Source organism: Kazachstania africana, chromosome 7 (assembly GCF_000304475.1).
Source record: "Kazachstania africana CBS 2517 chromosome 7, complete genome".
NCBI classification, from domain to species: domain Eukaryota; kingdom Fungi; phylum Ascomycota; class Saccharomycetes; order Saccharomycetales; family Saccharomycetaceae; genus Kazachstania; species Kazachstania africana.
Genome location: NC_018946.1, coordinates 196,595 through 214,930, shown reverse-complemented (window position 1 = coordinate 214,930; position 18,336 = coordinate 196,595). Strand labels below are relative to the sequence as shown.

General features: G+C 37.4%; 13 protein-coding genes and 1 non-coding gene across 14 annotated transcripts; 7 read left to right on the top strand and 7 right to left on the bottom strand.

The window, feature by feature from the left end:
* Window positions 1-138: 138 nt before the first annotated feature.
* KAFR0G00900 (uncharacterized protein) lies at window positions 139-2,205 on the bottom strand (the record flags this gene model as incomplete). Its single annotated transcript, XM_003958209.1, has 1 exon — window positions 139-2,205. One exon carries the CDS (start codon window positions 2,203-2,205, stop codon window positions 139-141), a length of 2,067 nt encoding a protein of 688 aa, XP_003958258.1.
* A 792-nt stretch (window positions 2,206-2,997) lies between these two features.
* On the top strand, window positions 2,998-3,702 carry YUH1 (ubiquitin-specific protease YUH1; the record flags this gene model as incomplete). Its single annotated transcript, XM_003958208.1, has 1 exon — window positions 2,998-3,702. The coding sequence occupies one exon, from the start codon at window positions 2,998-3,000 to the stop codon at window positions 3,700-3,702; it is 705 nt and encodes a 234-aa protein (XP_003958257.1).
* Window positions 3,703-3,725: 23 nt separating this feature from the next.
* AIM25 (Aim25p) lies at window positions 3,726-4,472 on the bottom strand (the record flags this gene model as incomplete). The annotated part of the gene is made up of 1 exon (XM_003958207.1): window positions 3,726-4,472. The coding sequence occupies one exon, from the start codon at window positions 4,470-4,472 to the stop codon at window positions 3,726-3,728; it is 747 nt and encodes a 248-aa protein (XP_003958256.1).
* Window positions 4,473-4,761: 289 nt separating this feature from the next.
* Window positions 4,762-4,863, top strand: KAFR0Gtrna19L. Its single transcript is given in 2 exon segments — window positions 4,762-4,800; window positions 4,819-4,863. It is a non-coding gene; the product is annotated as a tRNA-Leu (tRNA).
* A 124-nt stretch (window positions 4,864-4,987) lies between these two features.
* On the top strand, window positions 4,988-5,758 carry RSM26 (mitochondrial 37S ribosomal protein mS42; the record flags this gene model as incomplete). Its single annotated transcript, XM_003958206.1, has 1 exon — window positions 4,988-5,758. One exon carries the CDS (start codon window positions 4,988-4,990, stop codon window positions 5,756-5,758), a length of 771 nt encoding a protein of 256 aa, XP_003958255.1.
* A 32-nt stretch (window positions 5,759-5,790) lies between these two features.
* VPS25 (ESCRT-II subunit protein VPS25) lies at window positions 5,791-6,351 on the bottom strand (the record flags this gene model as incomplete). The annotated part of the gene is made up of 1 exon (XM_003958205.1): window positions 5,791-6,351. One exon carries the CDS (start codon window positions 6,349-6,351, stop codon window positions 5,791-5,793), a length of 561 nt encoding a protein of 186 aa, XP_003958254.1.
* Window positions 6,352-6,548: 197 nt separating this feature from the next.
* Window positions 6,549-7,013, bottom strand: SOD1 (superoxide dismutase SOD1; the record flags this gene model as incomplete). The annotated part of the gene is made up of 1 exon (XM_003958204.1): window positions 6,549-7,013. The coding sequence occupies one exon, from the start codon at window positions 7,011-7,013 to the stop codon at window positions 6,549-6,551; it is 465 nt and encodes a 154-aa protein (XP_003958253.1).
* Window positions 7,014-7,389: 376 nt separating this feature from the next.
* On the bottom strand, window positions 7,390-8,016 carry KAFR0G00840 (uncharacterized protein; the record flags this gene model as incomplete). The annotated part of the gene is made up of 1 exon (XM_003958203.1): window positions 7,390-8,016. One exon carries the CDS (start codon window positions 8,014-8,016, stop codon window positions 7,390-7,392), a length of 627 nt encoding a protein of 208 aa, XP_003958252.1.
* Window positions 8,017-8,803: 787 nt separating this feature from the next.
* On the top strand, window positions 8,804-9,589 carry RSM7 (mitochondrial 37S ribosomal protein uS7m; the record flags this gene model as incomplete). Its single annotated transcript, XM_003958202.1, has 1 exon — window positions 8,804-9,589. The coding sequence occupies one exon, from the start codon at window positions 8,804-8,806 to the stop codon at window positions 9,587-9,589; it is 786 nt and encodes a 261-aa protein (XP_003958251.1).
* Window positions 9,590-9,826: 237 nt separating this feature from the next.
* Window positions 9,827-11,863, top strand: KAFR0G00820 (uncharacterized protein; the record flags this gene model as incomplete). The annotated part of the gene is made up of 1 exon (XM_003958201.1): window positions 9,827-11,863. The coding sequence occupies one exon, from the start codon at window positions 9,827-9,829 to the stop codon at window positions 11,861-11,863; it is 2,037 nt and encodes a 678-aa protein (XP_003958250.1).
* Window positions 11,864-11,932: 69 nt separating this feature from the next.
* NNF1 (MIND complex subunit NNF1) lies at window positions 11,933-12,559 on the bottom strand (the record flags this gene model as incomplete). The annotated part of the gene is made up of 1 exon (XM_003958200.1): window positions 11,933-12,559. The coding sequence occupies one exon, from the start codon at window positions 12,557-12,559 to the stop codon at window positions 11,933-11,935; it is 627 nt and encodes a 208-aa protein (XP_003958249.1).
* A 180-nt stretch (window positions 12,560-12,739) lies between these two features.
* PXP2 (Pxp2p) lies at window positions 12,740-13,606 on the top strand (the record flags this gene model as incomplete). Its single annotated transcript, XM_003958199.1, has 1 exon — window positions 12,740-13,606. One exon carries the CDS (start codon window positions 12,740-12,742, stop codon window positions 13,604-13,606), a length of 867 nt encoding a protein of 288 aa, XP_003958248.1.
* Window positions 13,607-13,621: 15 nt separating this feature from the next.
* On the bottom strand, window positions 13,622-14,086 carry KAFR0G00790 (uncharacterized protein; the record flags this gene model as incomplete). Its single annotated transcript, XM_003958198.1, has 1 exon — window positions 13,622-14,086. One exon carries the CDS (start codon window positions 14,084-14,086, stop codon window positions 13,622-13,624), a length of 465 nt encoding a protein of 154 aa, XP_003958247.1.
* A 919-nt stretch (window positions 14,087-15,005) lies between these two features.
* On the top strand, window positions 15,006-18,320 carry CPA2 (carbamoyl-phosphate synthase (glutamine-hydrolyzing) CPA2; the record flags this gene model as incomplete). Its single annotated transcript, XM_003958197.1, has 1 exon — window positions 15,006-18,320. The coding sequence occupies one exon, from the start codon at window positions 15,006-15,008 to the stop codon at window positions 18,318-18,320; it is 3,315 nt and encodes a 1,104-aa protein (XP_003958246.1).
* Window positions 18,321-18,336: the final 16 nt, after the last annotated feature.

The following is an 18,336-nucleotide window of genomic DNA, read 5'->3' as shown; positions in this document are numbered from 1 at the left end:
ATGGTCATATTATAGAAAAAGTGAGTATATACGACAAATTACAAAAATATTAATATTATTAAATCATTACTCTATTTAGATCGTCTCATTATGCTGTAGAAATAAAAATTAAAACAATCCGAGTAGTTTGGATTCTTGTTAACCCATAAAATGCTCTTTTGCAAGTCTGTCTCTTTCATTCTCAGCGTCAACAATTGAAATGAACGCCTTAGCAATGGCTTTGAAATCAGTCATCAAGGAAACATGTCCTGTGTCACTGGCAATCTTACACACAACTGGAAACCCTCTTCTTTCAGGTAATAACCATTTATAATGAACCACACCATCACCTGGTCCATAGTAAAAATCGTCATAATGACCGTCTCTAATATCTTTCAGTCCATCCACTTTACAGCCACGTACTGTGGGCACTTTGTTACCATACACTATAGCAAGTGGCGGATATATTTTAGTAGCGTCGTACTCTAGACTTTCTAGATATTTTTTAGTTCTTTTCAATTCTCTTTCCAGATAAGCAACAGAATCTTCATACGTCGTTTTAAATTCGTACTCACTTGGAGGCTTAATAGTTTCATTATATTTCACTCCTGCATTTGCATCTTTCGTTACTTTGTTAACCAGCGGAACGTTGTTAAATACAAATTTTGTCGTTGCATTTAAAGTCTGCGCCACTGAAGTTGCAGCTGTCACTGGGACTGACGTCAACGTAAAGGTACTCGAGGTTGCTGTTGTAGACTTGCTTTCTTCTTTCTCACTTTCGAGGAATTTCTTTCTCTTTTCACTAACTAATGGCGATAAGCCTAACATTTTCCAGACTTCTGGATCGAAAAAATCCAAGTCGTATCTTTCATAGGTCTTGCTATCAACAAAACATCTTCCATCTAACGGCAGGAAGTATAAACTACTTCTCATGAAGAAATTTGCTTCTTTACTCAATATCGTTTTATTCCACATGACATCATCACCAAATCTGATAGGACCCAAAATATTGGAACATTGACTTGGTGAACCAACATATATTAGACCCCTAATCAGATATGGTGCATCCTGTAGAACTTTATGTGCAACAAGACCACCCATTGAATGTGCAATGACATAGGTTCCCTTCGGTCTACCCTTCAACTTTGTTTCACTTTTCTGCCTATTATAAATCTTGGTTAATCTATCCTTCAATTGACCGGATGACACTTCAAGAGATAATCTCCAATCGTAACCAAATTCCTGGATATTAACCCTTTGATTTGAATCTAATTTTCTGATTAATTTCTTTGCAACATCAATTGGCCCAACATGCGTTAGCATACCATCCGGAATAATATCTTTTTGAGTTGCAATTTCGTCTTCTTGGTTAGGACCTATCAAGAGATCAATTTTTCTTAAATTTAGACCTGCTTTAATTGGCACCCATATCCTTCTTCCTGTATGTGTATCTCTCAATATAGAACCACGATAACCACCAAGAATGACAATATCGCCATCCAACTCATCCCATATGGTTTCAAGACGTTTATAACTATAACCGTCCTTAGTCATCTCGGCTTCATCCATTGTCATCTGTTTAAATTGCTGTCTCAAATTTTCCATTCCCATTGTTTGCTTAATGGCCCGGCCTCTTGCATTATCATTACCTTTTTCATTCTCAAATAGAAGCATCTCTTCCAAAGAATCAAGAGAATCTGATCTCTTTAATTTTTCCTTAAGCTCCATTCTTTTCACATCTTTCTCTAATGAACTGGCAGTGTCTAAAGGACTCACCGGTTTAAACATGGAGACGGATTGGTTTGAAACCTTGTTGTTAGCACCCAATGGAAACTGGAAAGCGAAAATTTTATGATCTTTATTAAAATTCTTATAATTTTTCAACTCATTGGTATCCTCATCGTTCCTGTCTTCTAATGTTATGTAATTTAGTTTTCCCGTCGAAGTTGTTCCGATGTTCGACCCACCAATAAGTTTATTTGCCGTATCCATAGCTTCAAAAGTATGAGTAGTCTCAATACCTTTATAGACGAAACCTTTATTAGTTTCATCGTCAACGGTGTCTATCAACCTCTCATCTTCACCGTAATTATAGTCATCTTCGTCTTCATCCTCGATGGCAGGATCAGCTGATGGCTGGGCGTCCGAGGCAATTATTGGAATTTCTTCCACACAAACAACCCCTTCCGTTAATTCGTTTTTAACAGGTCCTATATGGTTAGACATATCTCACTCCTTGAATATGCAAAGTATACTTCCTTAGTTTTGGGACAAGTAGTACTAAATACTTTCAAATATTTGCGTCTTACTGTTTATATAGAGATGTCGAAGGGGAGGGGGCAGGGATAGTGGAAGCGAAAGAGGATGTGCTGCACTTAACTACGCATATATAACAAAACATCGATAGCTATCCCTATTGAGATGTAGAGTGCAATAATTTGGGTATCATTGATCGATTCCAGATGCATTTCTCCAAATGACAATCATCCTGAGAGATTGTCTCTGGATGGCTTACGGAGCTTATGAAACAAGCGCCTCTCTGTGAGAAATTCCGCGTGAAGCAGACAAAGAAGAAACGACATGATGAGTTGAGATGGCAAATAAATAACAAGTTACTCGCCCTTTCTACTGGGGAACCGGTTTTGGCCAGTACATTCAAATATCCTTTCGACAACCTCGTTGGAATAAATCGCCATATTGGAATGTCGGGGTTTCCATCTTCCTCTCCACTTTGTTCTTGTTGCTGCAATATGTATAAGCATCCTTGTTGGAAAGCTTTAAGAGGGAAAAGGCAGTGGGATCGTCGTGAGAGAATTGCAGGCAGCGGCGCATCAAGCTGGAAAAGGAGAATTGAGGCTGGGATTGATTGATCATGTGACCGCTTAGACTACGCCCGGAAGGGCCTTAATCAATTGATACCTGTTTGTACATATATATATACATAGGTATAGTGTGATGACATGTATGGTCAAGTTGGTACCGGTTGCTACAAGGACACTAAAATAAAACTGAAAACGAATGAACAAGGAATTAGATGCTGTTATCCCGCTAGAATCGGACCCAGAAGTGTTCAATACCTTCGCGCACAATCTGGGTCTTAAGAGAGAGTACAGTTTTGTAGACATATACTCAATTGATGATCCTGCACTGTTGGAATTTCTAGTGAGACCCGTTATGGCTATCATACTCTTGTTTCCACCCGTTGAAACCAAGGAAGCAGTGCAGACAAACAACAAAGATATCGATACATCCACTGACAAACCTATTTGGTTGAGGCAAAATTTCAAGAATGCATGTGGATTGTATGCACTGCTACATATCTTGGCCAACAATAAACAGTTATTAGCGGATGATTCAAGCTTACTGAAGTTTATAAACGATATCCCGAATTTTACTGATACGGATTTGAGTAAATTTATCATTGAATTTATCAATCATTTCAATGCAGATTTTGTTCATAATTCTGGTTCCTCAGTAAATCCAAATCCAGATGATATAATTGATTTACATTTCATTACTTTTATATCATATGGCGATGAAAATAAACTGTATGAATTAGATGGCAGATCTGCTGAAGGTAAGCCAATTTACATTGGACAAGGTCATGGTAAAGATCTCATTGAAGAGGAACTAATAGTCAATAGAATCAGGGGATACATGAATAGCGTCAAAGATGAAAATGATAAATTAAAATTCTCCCTGATAGGTTTAAGTGTGTCTTAAATATTTTCCTATATACACGTGAGTTAAAATTCATCATTTGTAAACGATATAAACCCACTACCAAAATGTCTCGAATGTCTTGAGAAATAGTCAAAATCAATGGAAATTGCATTACCCAACAATACTGCTCTTTCATTCAAATTTAATATAGTTGAACTTAGATTTCTCATATCATAAACACCTTCGAAACTTTTTCTTGAATCAAATCTCAATACATATACACCTGTGTCCGTGAAGAATTCCCTACCTAATCCGACCCAGTTTCTATCTACGCATCCATTAATCTTTCCCACTTCATCATATACAGGAAATTCAAAAGCTAAGAAGGGGGAATCAATTGATCCAAATTGACTCAACGTGACATTTTGCATTGCTTTCCCCCTATTGACAAATAGATCATACTTTCGCCTCCACATATGCCACCTCTGCACACTTTCCCCTATCAAGAAATCATCATTCCAAACCTTTATATGTGAATTAATTGCAGAAAACTTTCTACTCACTGTGAACAGATGGTTGTCAAGATTATCAAAAATGTCGACTACAAACGGTCTGTGAAGCTTAGTAACCTGTCTCAGTATGAACCCAGTTAGACTTTTTGGCCTTTCAACAGCGTATCCCACAGTTTCATTCGTACTCGGTGAAAGTATCTTATATCGATTTAATTGCTCTATACCAAATATCAAATTATGAAGTTCTAGTTGCCTTTCAAGCAGTATAGTAGGCTGAGAAAGAACCTTAGTGATCGATCTATATTTGTTTATGCTCATTTAGACTCTGAAGTGGTGTATTTCCACTGTTCCTTCCACAGCGTTGTTTCCACTGCTTTTTTGTCCCTTCTGCGTCATGAATCCTCCTCATTTCACTTCCTACGACTGTTCTTCGAGAGGTTATATAATCGACCCAGCATGTTGTCATGACCTAATCTTCTCAAGTTTGAATTAAAATTAGTTATTTAACTTCCTGCCAGTAGCACCAGTAGCAGTACGGTGGGAAAAATTCATAACAAGCGCGGCATATTATAATGGTAATTCAAATTCACCAAAATAACAAATCAAAGGGAGTTTGGCCGAGTGGTTTAAGGCGTCAGATTTAGGTTTCATTCAAATCTTAAACATTCTGATATCTTCGGATGCGTGGGTTCGAATCCCATAGCTCTCATTATTTCATGTTTTTTTTAACATGATCATTTTTTTTTTTGGTATAGCCAGTGACTACTTCTACAGCTAGATGGGATTTTGTAAAGGAAAGAGAAGGTGTGTTCGACAAGATACTTGCTTAGATCATGCTATTACTGAAGCAATTGACTGGTAGGAGACTTATACACACAGTGCCAAAATTACCTAATAACAGCCAATTGAGTACAAAAGGCATACCGAAAATATATTCTTCGAATGGATTTAGCATTGTATGGAATAATTACCAGAAATACCTATGTGACAAGCTGACTATGTACACATCGGGAACAGCAAACGAATCATATTTCCCGTTCCATTTGATCTTGAGAACTGCAAAGAATCCCTTTGAAAGTCATATATTCAACACAGCTTCTGCATTGCACAATAATCACTTATTTATAGAGAATATTCTCCCCAGTGAAAATGAGACAGGAGGACCATCGACATTACTGAACTCCCGCTTTAAGGAGTCATTTGAAATGGAGTGGGGTCAGGAATTAAAGGATAATATAGTTAAGCTAATTGAAGAGAAAATTATTGGGCAAGGTTGGTTCTTCATTATTGAAAACAGTGATAAGCAATTAAACTTCCTTACAGTACATAACAATGGTACTCCATACTATTTCCCAAGAAATCAATCGATAGATTTGAGTAATGCAATAAGTTTTGAAGAATTTAACGATTTACAAACTATAAAACAGGCTGTAAAGGAAGATAAAGTTAAAGATTGGAATATCCCATTAGTGGCTATTAATCTATGGGATCACGCGTACTTACATGACTACGGAGTTGATAAAAGATCAGAATATATCCAGAACGTGCTGGACAACTTGAATTGGGATGTAATTAATAACAGATTATATACACAGATGGATTAATATATACGCCCTCAAATTTCTTGTAAATACTTTCAAATGACTTTCATGGCAATATACTTATCATTTTCATCTTTAATCAAAGTACATCTATTTCTGCTCACTAAATTTTTCAATGACTTGACAAGTAAGGGTGCTGGCATTTCATGAAATTCCCATCCAATGGATTCATCACCTTCTCCTAATTCGTATAAGGTCACGACCTGATTCATCTTATTAGAAGTTTCAAACCATTCTAGTATGAGTGATCCCCACGATTCTATTGGCTTCCACAATATATAGAATTCATTAGACAAATCACTATCAAAATCTGATTTTTTATCAGATTTCGAAACTAATTGACCATTTGTGAACATAATTTTCATTATTTCAACGATGAAAAGCGGTGGAACTGACCTCCCTATGTCGTTATTCTGAAATATGTTTAAACTGTTCTCTATAGTACCATCTTTACTTATTGTCCAAAGTTTATTCTTCGAAGCTAGATCTAATATTATGGTGATCCATGACTCGATTTGCTTTGTTCTGATTATCTTGTTTGGTTGTCTAGTATACAAAGGTGGGAATGAATATATCGGAGGATATTCCAACTGCATGAGGTTCTATATATGTAGCTGCGAGTATGCTTTGAAATATGGGCAGCGTTTCTCTAATTTTTTTTTCTATAATAATAATAATAATAATAATAATAATAGTTGCGCACTAAGGTCTTCTTAAACTCATTACATAAACATAAAATATATAACACATATTCAATAGAATTGAGTAGCTATAAATTTGGTTTTATAGAGCTTTATTTGTCAGCAGCAAGACCAATGACACCACATGCGGCTCTACCGCCAGCATTACCGGTCTTTAGAGATTCTTCATCACCACCTTTACCTAAATCATCTTGACCAGAGTGAATGACGACACTTCTTCCAACGACAGAAGTAGGACCATATAACTTGATCAAACTGTCAGTTAAAGAACCCTTGGCAACACCATTAGCGTCGGTTTTGACGTTACCCATGTCACCAACGTGTCTGGTTTCAGCAGTTGGAGCACCGTGAGTCTTTGCGAATGGGTTGAAATGAGGACCAGCCGTTACACAACCGTTAGTTAAATCACCCAATTGATGGACGTGGAACCCCCTTAGAGCATTTGGAGCATTACCACTGATTTCGTAAGTGATGGTAGTTGGGTCGTTTTCAGTCTTTTGTTCGAACCAGACGACACCTGAAACTTCTGAACCTTTCAAAATTGCTACAGCTCTCATAATTCTTATGTATGAAAAAACTTAGTTTCCTTTCACTTAACAAGAAAAACGATGATTGTAGAAACTACAGATGACTTTATATACTTCCACTAGAGTCAATTCCCATTGGGACTACAAACGAGCATTGAACCTCTCCCGACTTGCTCACGGGATCCTTCTCTCTCTCAATCGCTAAGATTGGGCTGTCCTCACGGCGAGCTCAGGGGTTCGTGATGTTGGTAATTACTAATATGCATAGTCGACTTCTGGCCGAAAAAAAGACAGGTTACCCGGAGTAATATTTATACGTGCATATCGTGTGATGATTGGCTTGGGCTTTACGCAGAGACACATTCCAATTGAAAGTACATATGGATTTAATAAGCAGATGATGTCTCTAAACCACCGAGTAATGTACACCTGACGCAGCGCTGCATCGTAGCTCACTGTCATCTTCTTCTTCGTCGTAGTCACTTATTGTGAGCAACTCGAACTTGTGGTAGAACACTTTGTACATTAGATTCTCCAAGTCAGGCTGGTCACGTGGAACGCTGCTGAGATCATTGCTAGTTGTATTATGACACGTTTCATATTCATTATCTTCTTCTTCTTCCCAGATGGGATCCTGTGCGAGTGACCGTCTGCGTCTGCGTCGATTTCGTCTCATCTTCTTGTTTGAGTACATTAACGAGTATTTATTCCTCTTAATTACTGGGCGCCTATTTGCAGCTTGCTGCATCTGTTGCGCATCATGCTTCGCTTCCGTATGTTCCATAATTTCACTGTCAATATAACCATTCAATGATTCATCTATCAAACCAATTTGGAAGAAATAAAGGTCCCGCTTTCCGTCTTCCTCCATGGTTTCTTCTGCTCCTTCTAAAATATTCCCTATATTTTTTAAATTTAAACTTATTATCAGTTTTGTCAAGCTATCTCCAGAACGCCAAACCAGTCGTCCTCGTACTATGTGTGACAACTGGAAATGTCTTTGTAAAGTATTATCGTTCACAAAACGATTCATAATTAGAGAGAACTACACCAGTAGAAAGGACACGCTTGTCGGATGAAGAAGAGAATCCTGATTTTTTTCAAATCACCATCTCCTCTACTTTATATCCCATGAATGGATAATAAAATTAGAAAAATCATGTAATCATTACCTGCACTGTTACGAGGAGAAAAACAACTAAATGTAGATCATCCTCAATGAAACTTACCAAAACTTAAGGCCTAAAAATTCGAACATGACTTCCACATTAAGCTTACCAATACGTAATCGGAAACTCAACATTTGTCATGACGCCATTCCTTCCATCAGATCGCAAAAATTCTCTGAGCTAATAATAGAAAACGTGTGTTTCGAGCCCCGGGTTCCTCTCAAGTACCAAAGCATGACCTACATAGCTCTGTAGTTAAAATGTACGGACAATAAAGCCTGACGAAACGCTTACCATTGTGCAATTGAAAAAGTGGGCTCTTCTACACCGGCTTTTCCATCCATCTGAATCTTACCACATTAAACAGAATGTTTGACCAGCGCTGCAGAATCCTTGCTGCGTTTCTTCTCAGAGTACGGCAACGTTTTCGGACTCATTGATTATCCAGTGCTTCTTTCAATAACTGTTTAACGATGATGTAATGCTCGAGGAAGATCTCTCGCGAATCCTCGAGGAATTCTTCCCTCGTGGAAAAAATAAAAAAGACGAAGCTCAAGATGCGGCAGGCTATTAAAGTAAAATACAACACATATAGATAAGCCGGAGTTTTAGTTGTTTTACGTACTAGCCCCCATCAATTCTCATTAGAGCATGTTTCGATTGTTACAACTGCAAGTGCGACTTCCAGCCGCAACGATGCTGTGTTATGCGACGAAACTGAGAGTTACGTCCCCCATCCATTTAAGGTATCAAAGTACGATTTCTCAGAAGCAGGATTCCAGTTTAAAATCTATGAGTGATGAAGAAGTGGACCAGTGGCTCCGATCCATTGAAGAACTGAAAGAGGAATTCAAACTGAATGGAAATTCATTGGAAAGTTCATTGGCTCCTCCTGGTAAGGGGAAAGTGGACCTGGTGAAGGAGACAGAAAAATTACGAGAAGATTTAATGGGGTTCAAACCAACGGAGGCCCAAATAGAAGAATTCAACTCTCTTCGTGACAAACCTATCCCATTGAGAGAGGATCCCATTCTCAAGCATATTACAAACATGATTATGAGACATGGTAAAAAAGAGAAAGCTGAAAAGATCCTCTCAAGAGCATTGTACCTCGTGTTTATACAAACCCGTAAAGATCCAATAGATATCTTGAAAAAAGCCCTAGATGATCTGGGCCCTTTGATGATCACTAAGACTTTTAATACTGGGGTAGCCAAAGCTGCTGTGATACCAGTACCACTGACCCAGAGACAAAGAAACAGAATCGCTTGGAAATGGATCGTGGAAGGTGCAAATCAAAGAGCTTCCAGTGATTTTGCAGTAAGATTGGGGGAAGAGTTAGTATCTGTTTTCGAAGGTATAGGCTCCGGGTTCGACAAGAGAGACCAGCTTCATAAGACTGCAATTGCTCACAGGGCCTACATTAAACTCAAATAAACATCTTCACACTCTACATAAAGTTACAAACACACACTGCCTCTTGTAAATAAATCTGGAAAGCATCCTGCCTGTATAAACCATACATACCTACATAACTAAGAAAAATGTAAAATATAGCATGGCATGCCAAGAGAAAGAAAAAAAAAGTAGGAAGCTGGACAGGCAAAACAGCAGAGTTTATATATACTTCGAAATACAGAGGGATTGCTTTGCGGATTGCGATTTTCACTAACCATGACTGATGTAATATTAAAAGAACCATTAACCACTGAAGAAATAGCCACATCTAAAAGGTGTCTCGAGGAGCTGGATCCCGAAAATACAGGGATCGTTACCTCGGAGAATGCTAAACGTTTTGTGCTTACGAGTGGATTGAGTCCCGACGTCTTGGACCTTCTGTGGTCGTTAATTGACCGTCAAAACAGAGGATTTCTTACCTCAATGGAATTTGCTGCTTTATTGAGATCCATTGGGAACCTAGAAGAAGCTCCATTTTCGCCAATAACTACAAAACTATTTGAAAAACCGTCAGCAAATGGTTTTGTACAACAAAAAGGGCCAGAAAAGGCTTCTATTTTAGAAGAAGTTGCCCCAAATTTGCCTTTACTTTCGTCTAACGATCTTTCTAAATTTTCCCAATTGTTCGATAGAACTACAGGTAACTCGAAGGAATTCCAAGGCCCTCAAGCGAAAAATATTTTTCTGAAATCAAAATTATCGAATGAGACATTAGCATCCATATGGTTTTTATGTGACAGAAACCAATCTGGTTCTTTGGAAAAGGAGGAGTTTATCATGGCGATGCATTTGATCGACCTATGTTTGAGAAAAAATGAATTAATGACTCCAGTGCCAAAAAGACTATCTAAAGCTTTATGGGATTCCATTGATCTTAATACATTGTCAAGAAGAAATACGCTATATGCCAGAGCTGTTTCATCATCACCAAATCCAACACCTTCTCGGAGCTTATCCGCTTCGAATACAAAGAGTACAACTAATTCCGAAGGGATGAAAAGTGATGTAGCGCCGCCACCAACTTCAAGTCACAGTAACGGAAAGTCTACTGAATTACTGGATTCAAAACAACAAGTTACAGAGAGCCTCCAAAGTAAACCAATATTCAGTCCATTTGATGGCGAATCGAATGATTGGCGTATATCTATGGGCAGAAAACAAGAGTTCATAAAAATATTCAGAATTTTGGACAAACGGAATAAAGGTTTTTTGGAATCAACTGTCCTTGTCCCATTTTTCTTGAAGTCTAAGCTAGACAAAAACACCTTAGCAAACATATGGGAGTTATCCAGTCTCAGAAAACAGAATTCCATGAATGAAACTGAATTTAGTGTTGCAATGTTTCTGATCGAGAAAACTAAGGCGAATGTACCTCTTCCAAAGTCCTTACCAGATGATATTTTCCGCTCTCTCAACGATTCCAAAGAAACTGCATTGAAAAATACTAACGAGATGACAAGAATTGAAGGACAGCAAGTATCAAGCCGGGAAATTAAGGATGATGGAGATCGTAATATAGCAGAGAAATTGAGCCATGTAGAATTAAAAGAAGAGCCGGGAGTGCCTGAAATTGATAAGTTGACGTTAAAAAAACTGGACAATCTACACAAATCATTATTCCAGTCTCGAAAATTAACCGAAGTAGTATCATCGAAAATAACAGAATCAATTAAACGCAGTACCTTATTACAGCGACAATTGGAAGATATTGAAATGAAATTGAATCCACTTGATTCCAGACTTGTCTTTTTGAAAGATGAGATAAATAAAGGTGGTAAGAATAGCACTTTAGAAAAGGAAATTGATGAATCGACTTCACTTGTTGATTCGCTCCATAGAAAATTGATAATTAAGGAAAAGGAACTGGAAAGTGATGAACAATTGAAGAAAGAGACAGTTGAAGGCCTTGGAAATGATATTAAAAATGTGGACGAGAAGCTACAAGAATATATTTCCAAAAAAAGACAATTAGAAACATATGACAAGTCAATAAATGAGAAAAAAATCATTTTAGAACGCAAGTTTAGGGAATTGGAAGAACAAAAGATCGAATTAGAAAGATTAGAGACTGAATTCAATGAAAAATCTGATAGATTGAAATTAAAGAATGAATCTTTGCTGAGGGTTGAAGACACAATCAGAGAAAAAGAATATTTGTATGCACACCGACTAACTGAATTGGAATCCAAGTTGAATAAAGAGACTTCTAATGATTTAATGAGTCCTTCCTCAAATACTGCATATACCCCTTGATTTTGAAGAATATATGAACAAAATTTAATTGAATAAATATATGAACTTTTTTGGATATCTATATATGAATTAATAATTCTCTTGTAATTCGATCAACATGTCATTTAATCCCTGCGCCAGCTCTCTGTCTGGTGGTTGGTTGGCTACATGTCCCAGGTAGGTTCTTTTAATGTTCTCTAAATCATCTATTTCCGTGTTTAATTCTTTCTCTAATTCCTTTAGTTCTTGTTCCAAATTTCTATTTAACTCATTTATTGTTTCTAACCGGCTGTCCAAATCCTTCGATGCACGAACTCTTTGAGAGTATAAGCTACAGTTTATAAATTGTTCCGCACTCAAATCTGTCACTGAAACTTGTTTATTGTCATCTTCCTGGTGGTATTGTTCCTTTTCTTGTAGTCTTTCTTTCGCGAAGTTTATCAGAGCATCCAATTCATTTAATTTATTCTTTACATCACGATCTTTTAAGATTTCTTCGAATTCTCTATGGCTCAATTCTGTCCAGAATTCGGAAACCTGTTTCTGGCAGTTCATTAGATGTACTTTACCCAACCTTGTTTTCGAATACTTGGGGAAACATGAATTTATCTTTTCTTGATTTTGAAATTTCAAGATAGATTGAGACAAAGCTTTATTAAACACTTGATTCAATCTAATATACCTTATTCCTTCACCCTTACTATTCGTATTGGTCATGATGGGCCACTAGCTTATGCTTGATAAAGTTCCAATGCTTTATGTTTACATAATAAATATTTTGAATTTTTCACATGAATTGCGCTCGATGATGATGCCTTTGAAGATTTATATATATGTATATAATAAACGTTATGAGTTATGATAACTAACAAGAAGAATTCATCACTTGCAAGAGTTATGAAGAGTATATTAAATGCACAGAGGTTGCTGCAACTGTCGCATTTTAGTCCGAAGTTAAAAGGTATCTGGTATTTGGCGGCCGCTAGCGTATTTAGCGTAGCTAACCAACCTCAAGAGATACCGAAACTGTATCATTATGCTCTTGCGTTGGGTGGTGAAGATGCACATAAGTTTAAAGTGACACTGGCACATAATACTACGGAGTTGTTGAACAATCCTGACAGACAACGGATTATCAATGAGATGTACGATAATCCTACGTCGAGACAACTTCGGATCAGTGAAAAATTTAGAGAGACTCTTTTGAAGACGGCGCCATTGGCAGGCCTTCCAAAGGCCATTAATGGGCTACAAGCGTTGAAAGAAGTGACACCAGGGACATTGTTGCCTCATAGTAAGGAAATTGATCCGTGGAACATTGCAATGGGATTGGAGAGGCCATGTCCGATGATTTTAAGAGATGAGATTAATAGTATGGAAGACCAAAATAAGATGACCAGGAGAGGGGTACGACATTGGAATTTGATATATAACAAGGTTTCTGGACGTGTAGTGAACAATTTGAATTCATCATATCCTGATCTATGGTATTTCACGATGAAACACGTTTATGGTCCGTTACTCTCTTTTGACAAGATATTGAATGCTCAGGAGACAAGTCTTATAATAATAGCGTCATTGATCCCACAGGATGTGAATCCGCAATTACGTGGACATATGAAGGGGGCATTAAATATAGGATGTGAATTGGAGACAGTTGAAATTTTACGTAGATTTTCTATCTTAATATCGGAATGGTGTGGTATTGAATGGAAGGAGGACGTTGTTAAATTATTACCTAAAACTAGAAAACTCAGTAAATAGAAATAAAGACGGCTATTACGTAGTGAGAGTAATTTTCTTCAAATCTATAATAAATTTACCTTCTTTGAAAGCTTGATCTTTAGAATCTGCTTTCAAATATTTCCAACCCAATGTAGTGCGACAGAAATGACAGTATATATCGCAGACGAGATATTCACCAGTGATCATTGATCTCAATTCACAATTCGATAGATCTTCTATAATATTGGTTATATTATTCATCAAAAATGCTTTACCTGATTCACATCTATAATTTCGTGAAATGATTTCATTTGTCGATGTTAGATGTGTCAGACAATTCCTACAAGCAAATATTCTAAAATTTGTTGCATCTATATATTCAATTTTCCTATCAATGACAGCTTTAATTCTGTTTGAATGAACTAGAGAGTACATATCACCGGAAACCGACACGTTATCACATGGTGCAGCGGAGAGAAACATTGGATAATCAATGTAGAATGAAGTGCGAATGCCCATACTATATAATGTTAGTAACAATAATATATATATATATATATGTATATTTACAGCTGCGGTGGAGAAAGCTTTACATAACAAGAAGTTGGGGCGTCTCTCTTATATATATATATACTGCGATATCTCGAAGAAGAATGTAGCAACTACAGTCTATCGAACGTAGACTAATCACAGTATTTGATAATCAAATTCATGACCTTAAAAGGGATAAAACAGGTCTATTTAAGCCTTTTCCCACATTGAGCGAATTTGTTCTTCTCGAAGGTACAATTTGGGATGCAATGGATTCGCGCGCAGGCCCAGTGCTTTCCTTCCTTTTTTTACCACCAGAGTGGGCGGCTAACGAATTCCCAATTAGTGAGCAGCTTCCTGTTTTAGGAAGTTTTTCCCAGAACGGTGAGAATGCGCGTCGTGGTTGGTGATGATTAGGGCTTTCTATTGGAAAGTTAGGGTTGTAAACCTAGGGCTCATTGCCGAATGAACGAAAACATTGGCTGTCGCCCAGTTAGGGCTTCTTCGAGAACCTGTCAACTTGTACAAAAATACCGGAAACAGTATCTCACAGTAACAACCATTCATCTTATGGCATCACCGTGTATCCCACTGTGACATCACAATGTCGAACGCTCGCCAACGTATGTCTCTCGTCACTGGCCGTGTCTCTTGCTGGCCATGTCTCGTTTTGCACTACTGACTCATCGCCATCTCGTTAATTGAGTCACTGCGACAAAAAATAAGATTACTCATTATGCAGAACGAAAAAAAAATAAAACTACATACTGACACAGCTTATCTTCAACAACTTGTAAAGCATCACTGAAATCTTATATATACATCTCTATGTCCACCACCGATATTTCTTATTCTCATCTTTTTTATATAATATAAAATCAATAGGATAAACATCACTTACTATTAAATGACAGCTGCTAACCCTAAAAACGACATCAAAACTGTCCTTGTCATAGGTTCCGGTGGTCTATCCATCGGTCAGGCTGGTGAATTCGATTACAGCGGTTCTCAAGCCATTAAAGCTCTGAAAGAATCATCCATAAAGACAATTTTGATCAACCCAAATATCGCTACAAATCAAACTTCTCATTCTTTAGCTGATAAAATTTATTTCTTACCAATAAAGATTAACTATTTAATCGACATCATCGAGAAGGAAAGACCAGATGGTGTACTGCTCACTTTCGGTGGTCAAACTGCATTAAACGCGGGCATCAAATTAGATGAAATGGGTATCTTTAAGAAATATAATATTAAAGTCTTAGGTACACCAATTCAAACTCTAATTACTACAGAAGATAGAGAACTCTTTGCAAACGCTTTGAATGAAATTGATATCCCAATTGCAAAATCAATTGCTTGTAATAATTTAGAAGAAGCAATGGACGCGATTGAGGTAATTAAATTTCCTGTCATCATTAGATCAGCTTTCGCTTTAGGTGGCTTGGGTTCTGGTTTTGCTAATGACATGGACGAATTCAAACAATTAGTATCAAAGGCATTATCTCTATCACCACAAGTTCTCGTGGAAAAGTCAATGAAGGGCTGGAAAGAAGTCGAATACGAGGTCATCAGAGATAATAACAATAATTGTATCACAGTCTGTAATATGGAAAATTTCGACCCATTGGGTGTTCACACTGGTGATTCTATCGTCGTTGCACCATCACAAACTCTTAGTGACGAAGAGTATCACATGCTAAGAATTAACGCAATTAAAATTATCAGACATTTGGGTGTCGTCGGCGAATGTAATATACAATACGCTTTGAACCCAGAAAGTTTAGAATATAGGGTCATCGAAGTCAATGCGCGTCTGTCACGTTCATCTGCATTGGCATCAAAGGCTACCGGGTACCCATTAGCTTATACCGCTGCCAAGATTGCCCTAGGTTTCAAGTTACCAGATTTACCAAATCCTATCACTAAGCTGACCGTCGCAAACTTCGAACCTTCATTAGATTATATTATCTGTAAGATCCCCAAATGGGATTTATCCAAGTTCCAATTTGTTGATAACAAGATAGGTTCCTCCATGAAATCTGTCGGTGAAGTCATGGCAATTGGCAGAAATTACGAAGAAGCATTTCAAAAGGCATTAAGACAGGTGGACCCTTCGGTATTGGGCTTCCAGGGCTTTAAAGATGATGAAAGGGATTATGGAGATGATCTAGATTCCTTATTAAGTATTCCAACTGATAGAAGAATATTCGCCATTGGTGAGGCCATGCTTCACAAAAATTATACAATCGAAAAAATTCATGACTTGACTAAGATAGATAATTGGTTCCTCTATAAATTGGAAACAATCTCTAATATGTACCATAAATTAATGGAAGTTAAAAGTTTAGAACAATTAAATGAAGTCCTTTTAAGGAACGCCAAGAAAATAGGGTTTTCAGATCTACAGATCGCCAAATCAATTGACGTCGCTAGTGTCAGTGAATGGACTATTAGAACTTTGAGAAAATCATTCAATATTGTACCATATGTTAAAAGAATTGATACTTTAGCTGCCGAATTTCCTGCCCAAACAAATTATCTATACACAACATACAATGCATCCAAGAATGACGTAGATTTTACTTCAACTAATAGTGACGAAAGCGTCTTGGTCCTAGGTTCTGGCGTCTACCGTATTGGCTCTTCTGTGGAGTTTGATTGGTGTGCAGTTAATACTGTCAAGGAATTAAGAAACCAGGGTAAGAAAACTGTCATGATTAATTATAACCCTGAAACTGTTTCCACAGACTTCGATGAAGTTGACAGACTCTACTTCGATGAATTATCCTTTGAAAGAGTTATGGATATCTATGAATTTGAAAATCCTCTAGGGTGTGTCGTTTCTGTGGGTGGTCAACTACCTCAAAATATTGCTCTACCCTTATTCGATGCCGGTTGTACAATCTTGGGAACCAGTCCAGTAGATATTGATAACGCAGAGAATAGACAGAAATTCTCTACTATATTAAATTCTATCAATGTTGATCAACCAGCTTGGATGGATGCCACCTCAACTGAAGATGCTTTAAATTTCGCTGAAAAGGTTAACTTCCCAGTCTTAATTCGTCCTTCCTATGTTCTATCAGGAGCTGCTATGAGTGTCGTCAGAGACAAAAATGAACTACAAAAAAAGCTTACCCTTGCCACCAATGTCTCTCCAGATTATCCAGTCGTGATTTCAAAATTCATCGAAAACTCTCAAGAAATTGATGTCGATGCAGTTGCATACAATGGTGAAGTTCTTGTTCACGCAATTTCAGAACATGTTGAGAACGCGGGTATTCACTCTGGTGATGCTTCTTTAGTGTTACCTCCACAACATCTAACCATTGAAATTAAAAGGGAATTGAAGACTATCGCGGATAAAGTTGCTAAAGCTTGGAAGATCACCGGACCTTTCAACATGCAAATAATCAAGGAAAATGACAACAGTTTAAAAGTCATTGAATGTAATATCAGAGCTTCCAGATCTTTCCCGTTTGTTTCAAAAGTTCTAGGTGTTAATTTTATTCAAATAGCAGTTCAAGCATTTTTAGGCGGTGATGCAGTTCCAAAACCAGTTGATTTAATGCTCGACAGAGAATATGATTACGTTGCTACAAAGGTACCTCAATTTTCCTTCACCAGATTATCTGGTGCTGATCCTTACTTGGGTGTTGAAATGGCTTCAACTGGTGAAGTCGCTGCCTTTGGTAAGGACTTACTCGAAAGTTACTGGACTGCCATCCAAAGCACTCAAGATTTTAATATCCCATTAGCACCAAGCGGAATGCTTTTCGGGGGTGATCTCTCAAATGATAATTTAGGGAAGATTGCTCAATTGGTAGAACCGTTAGGCTACCGATTATATGTCACAAACGCTGCTGCTCAAGAATACATTCAAAAGTACATTTCAAATAAAGGCAACGTTCAAATTATAGAGCTTCCAAGAAGTGATAATAGAAAATTACGTAAATTATTCCAAGATTTCGATATCAAATCAGTATTCAACTTAACCAAAACCAAGGCGGAAAACGTGGATGAGGAAGACTATATTATGAGACGAAGCTCTATTGACTTCGCCATTCCGTTATTTAACGAACCCCAAACTGCCTATCTACTTGCCAAGAGTCTCGTAGCCAACATTTCCAAGAAGATCAAAAGTCCTGATACGGAAGAATATACGATTCCAAGTGAAGTTCGCACTTGGGATGAGTTTGTTGGAGGTAAACCGATTTAATAATTCATAAATTGTA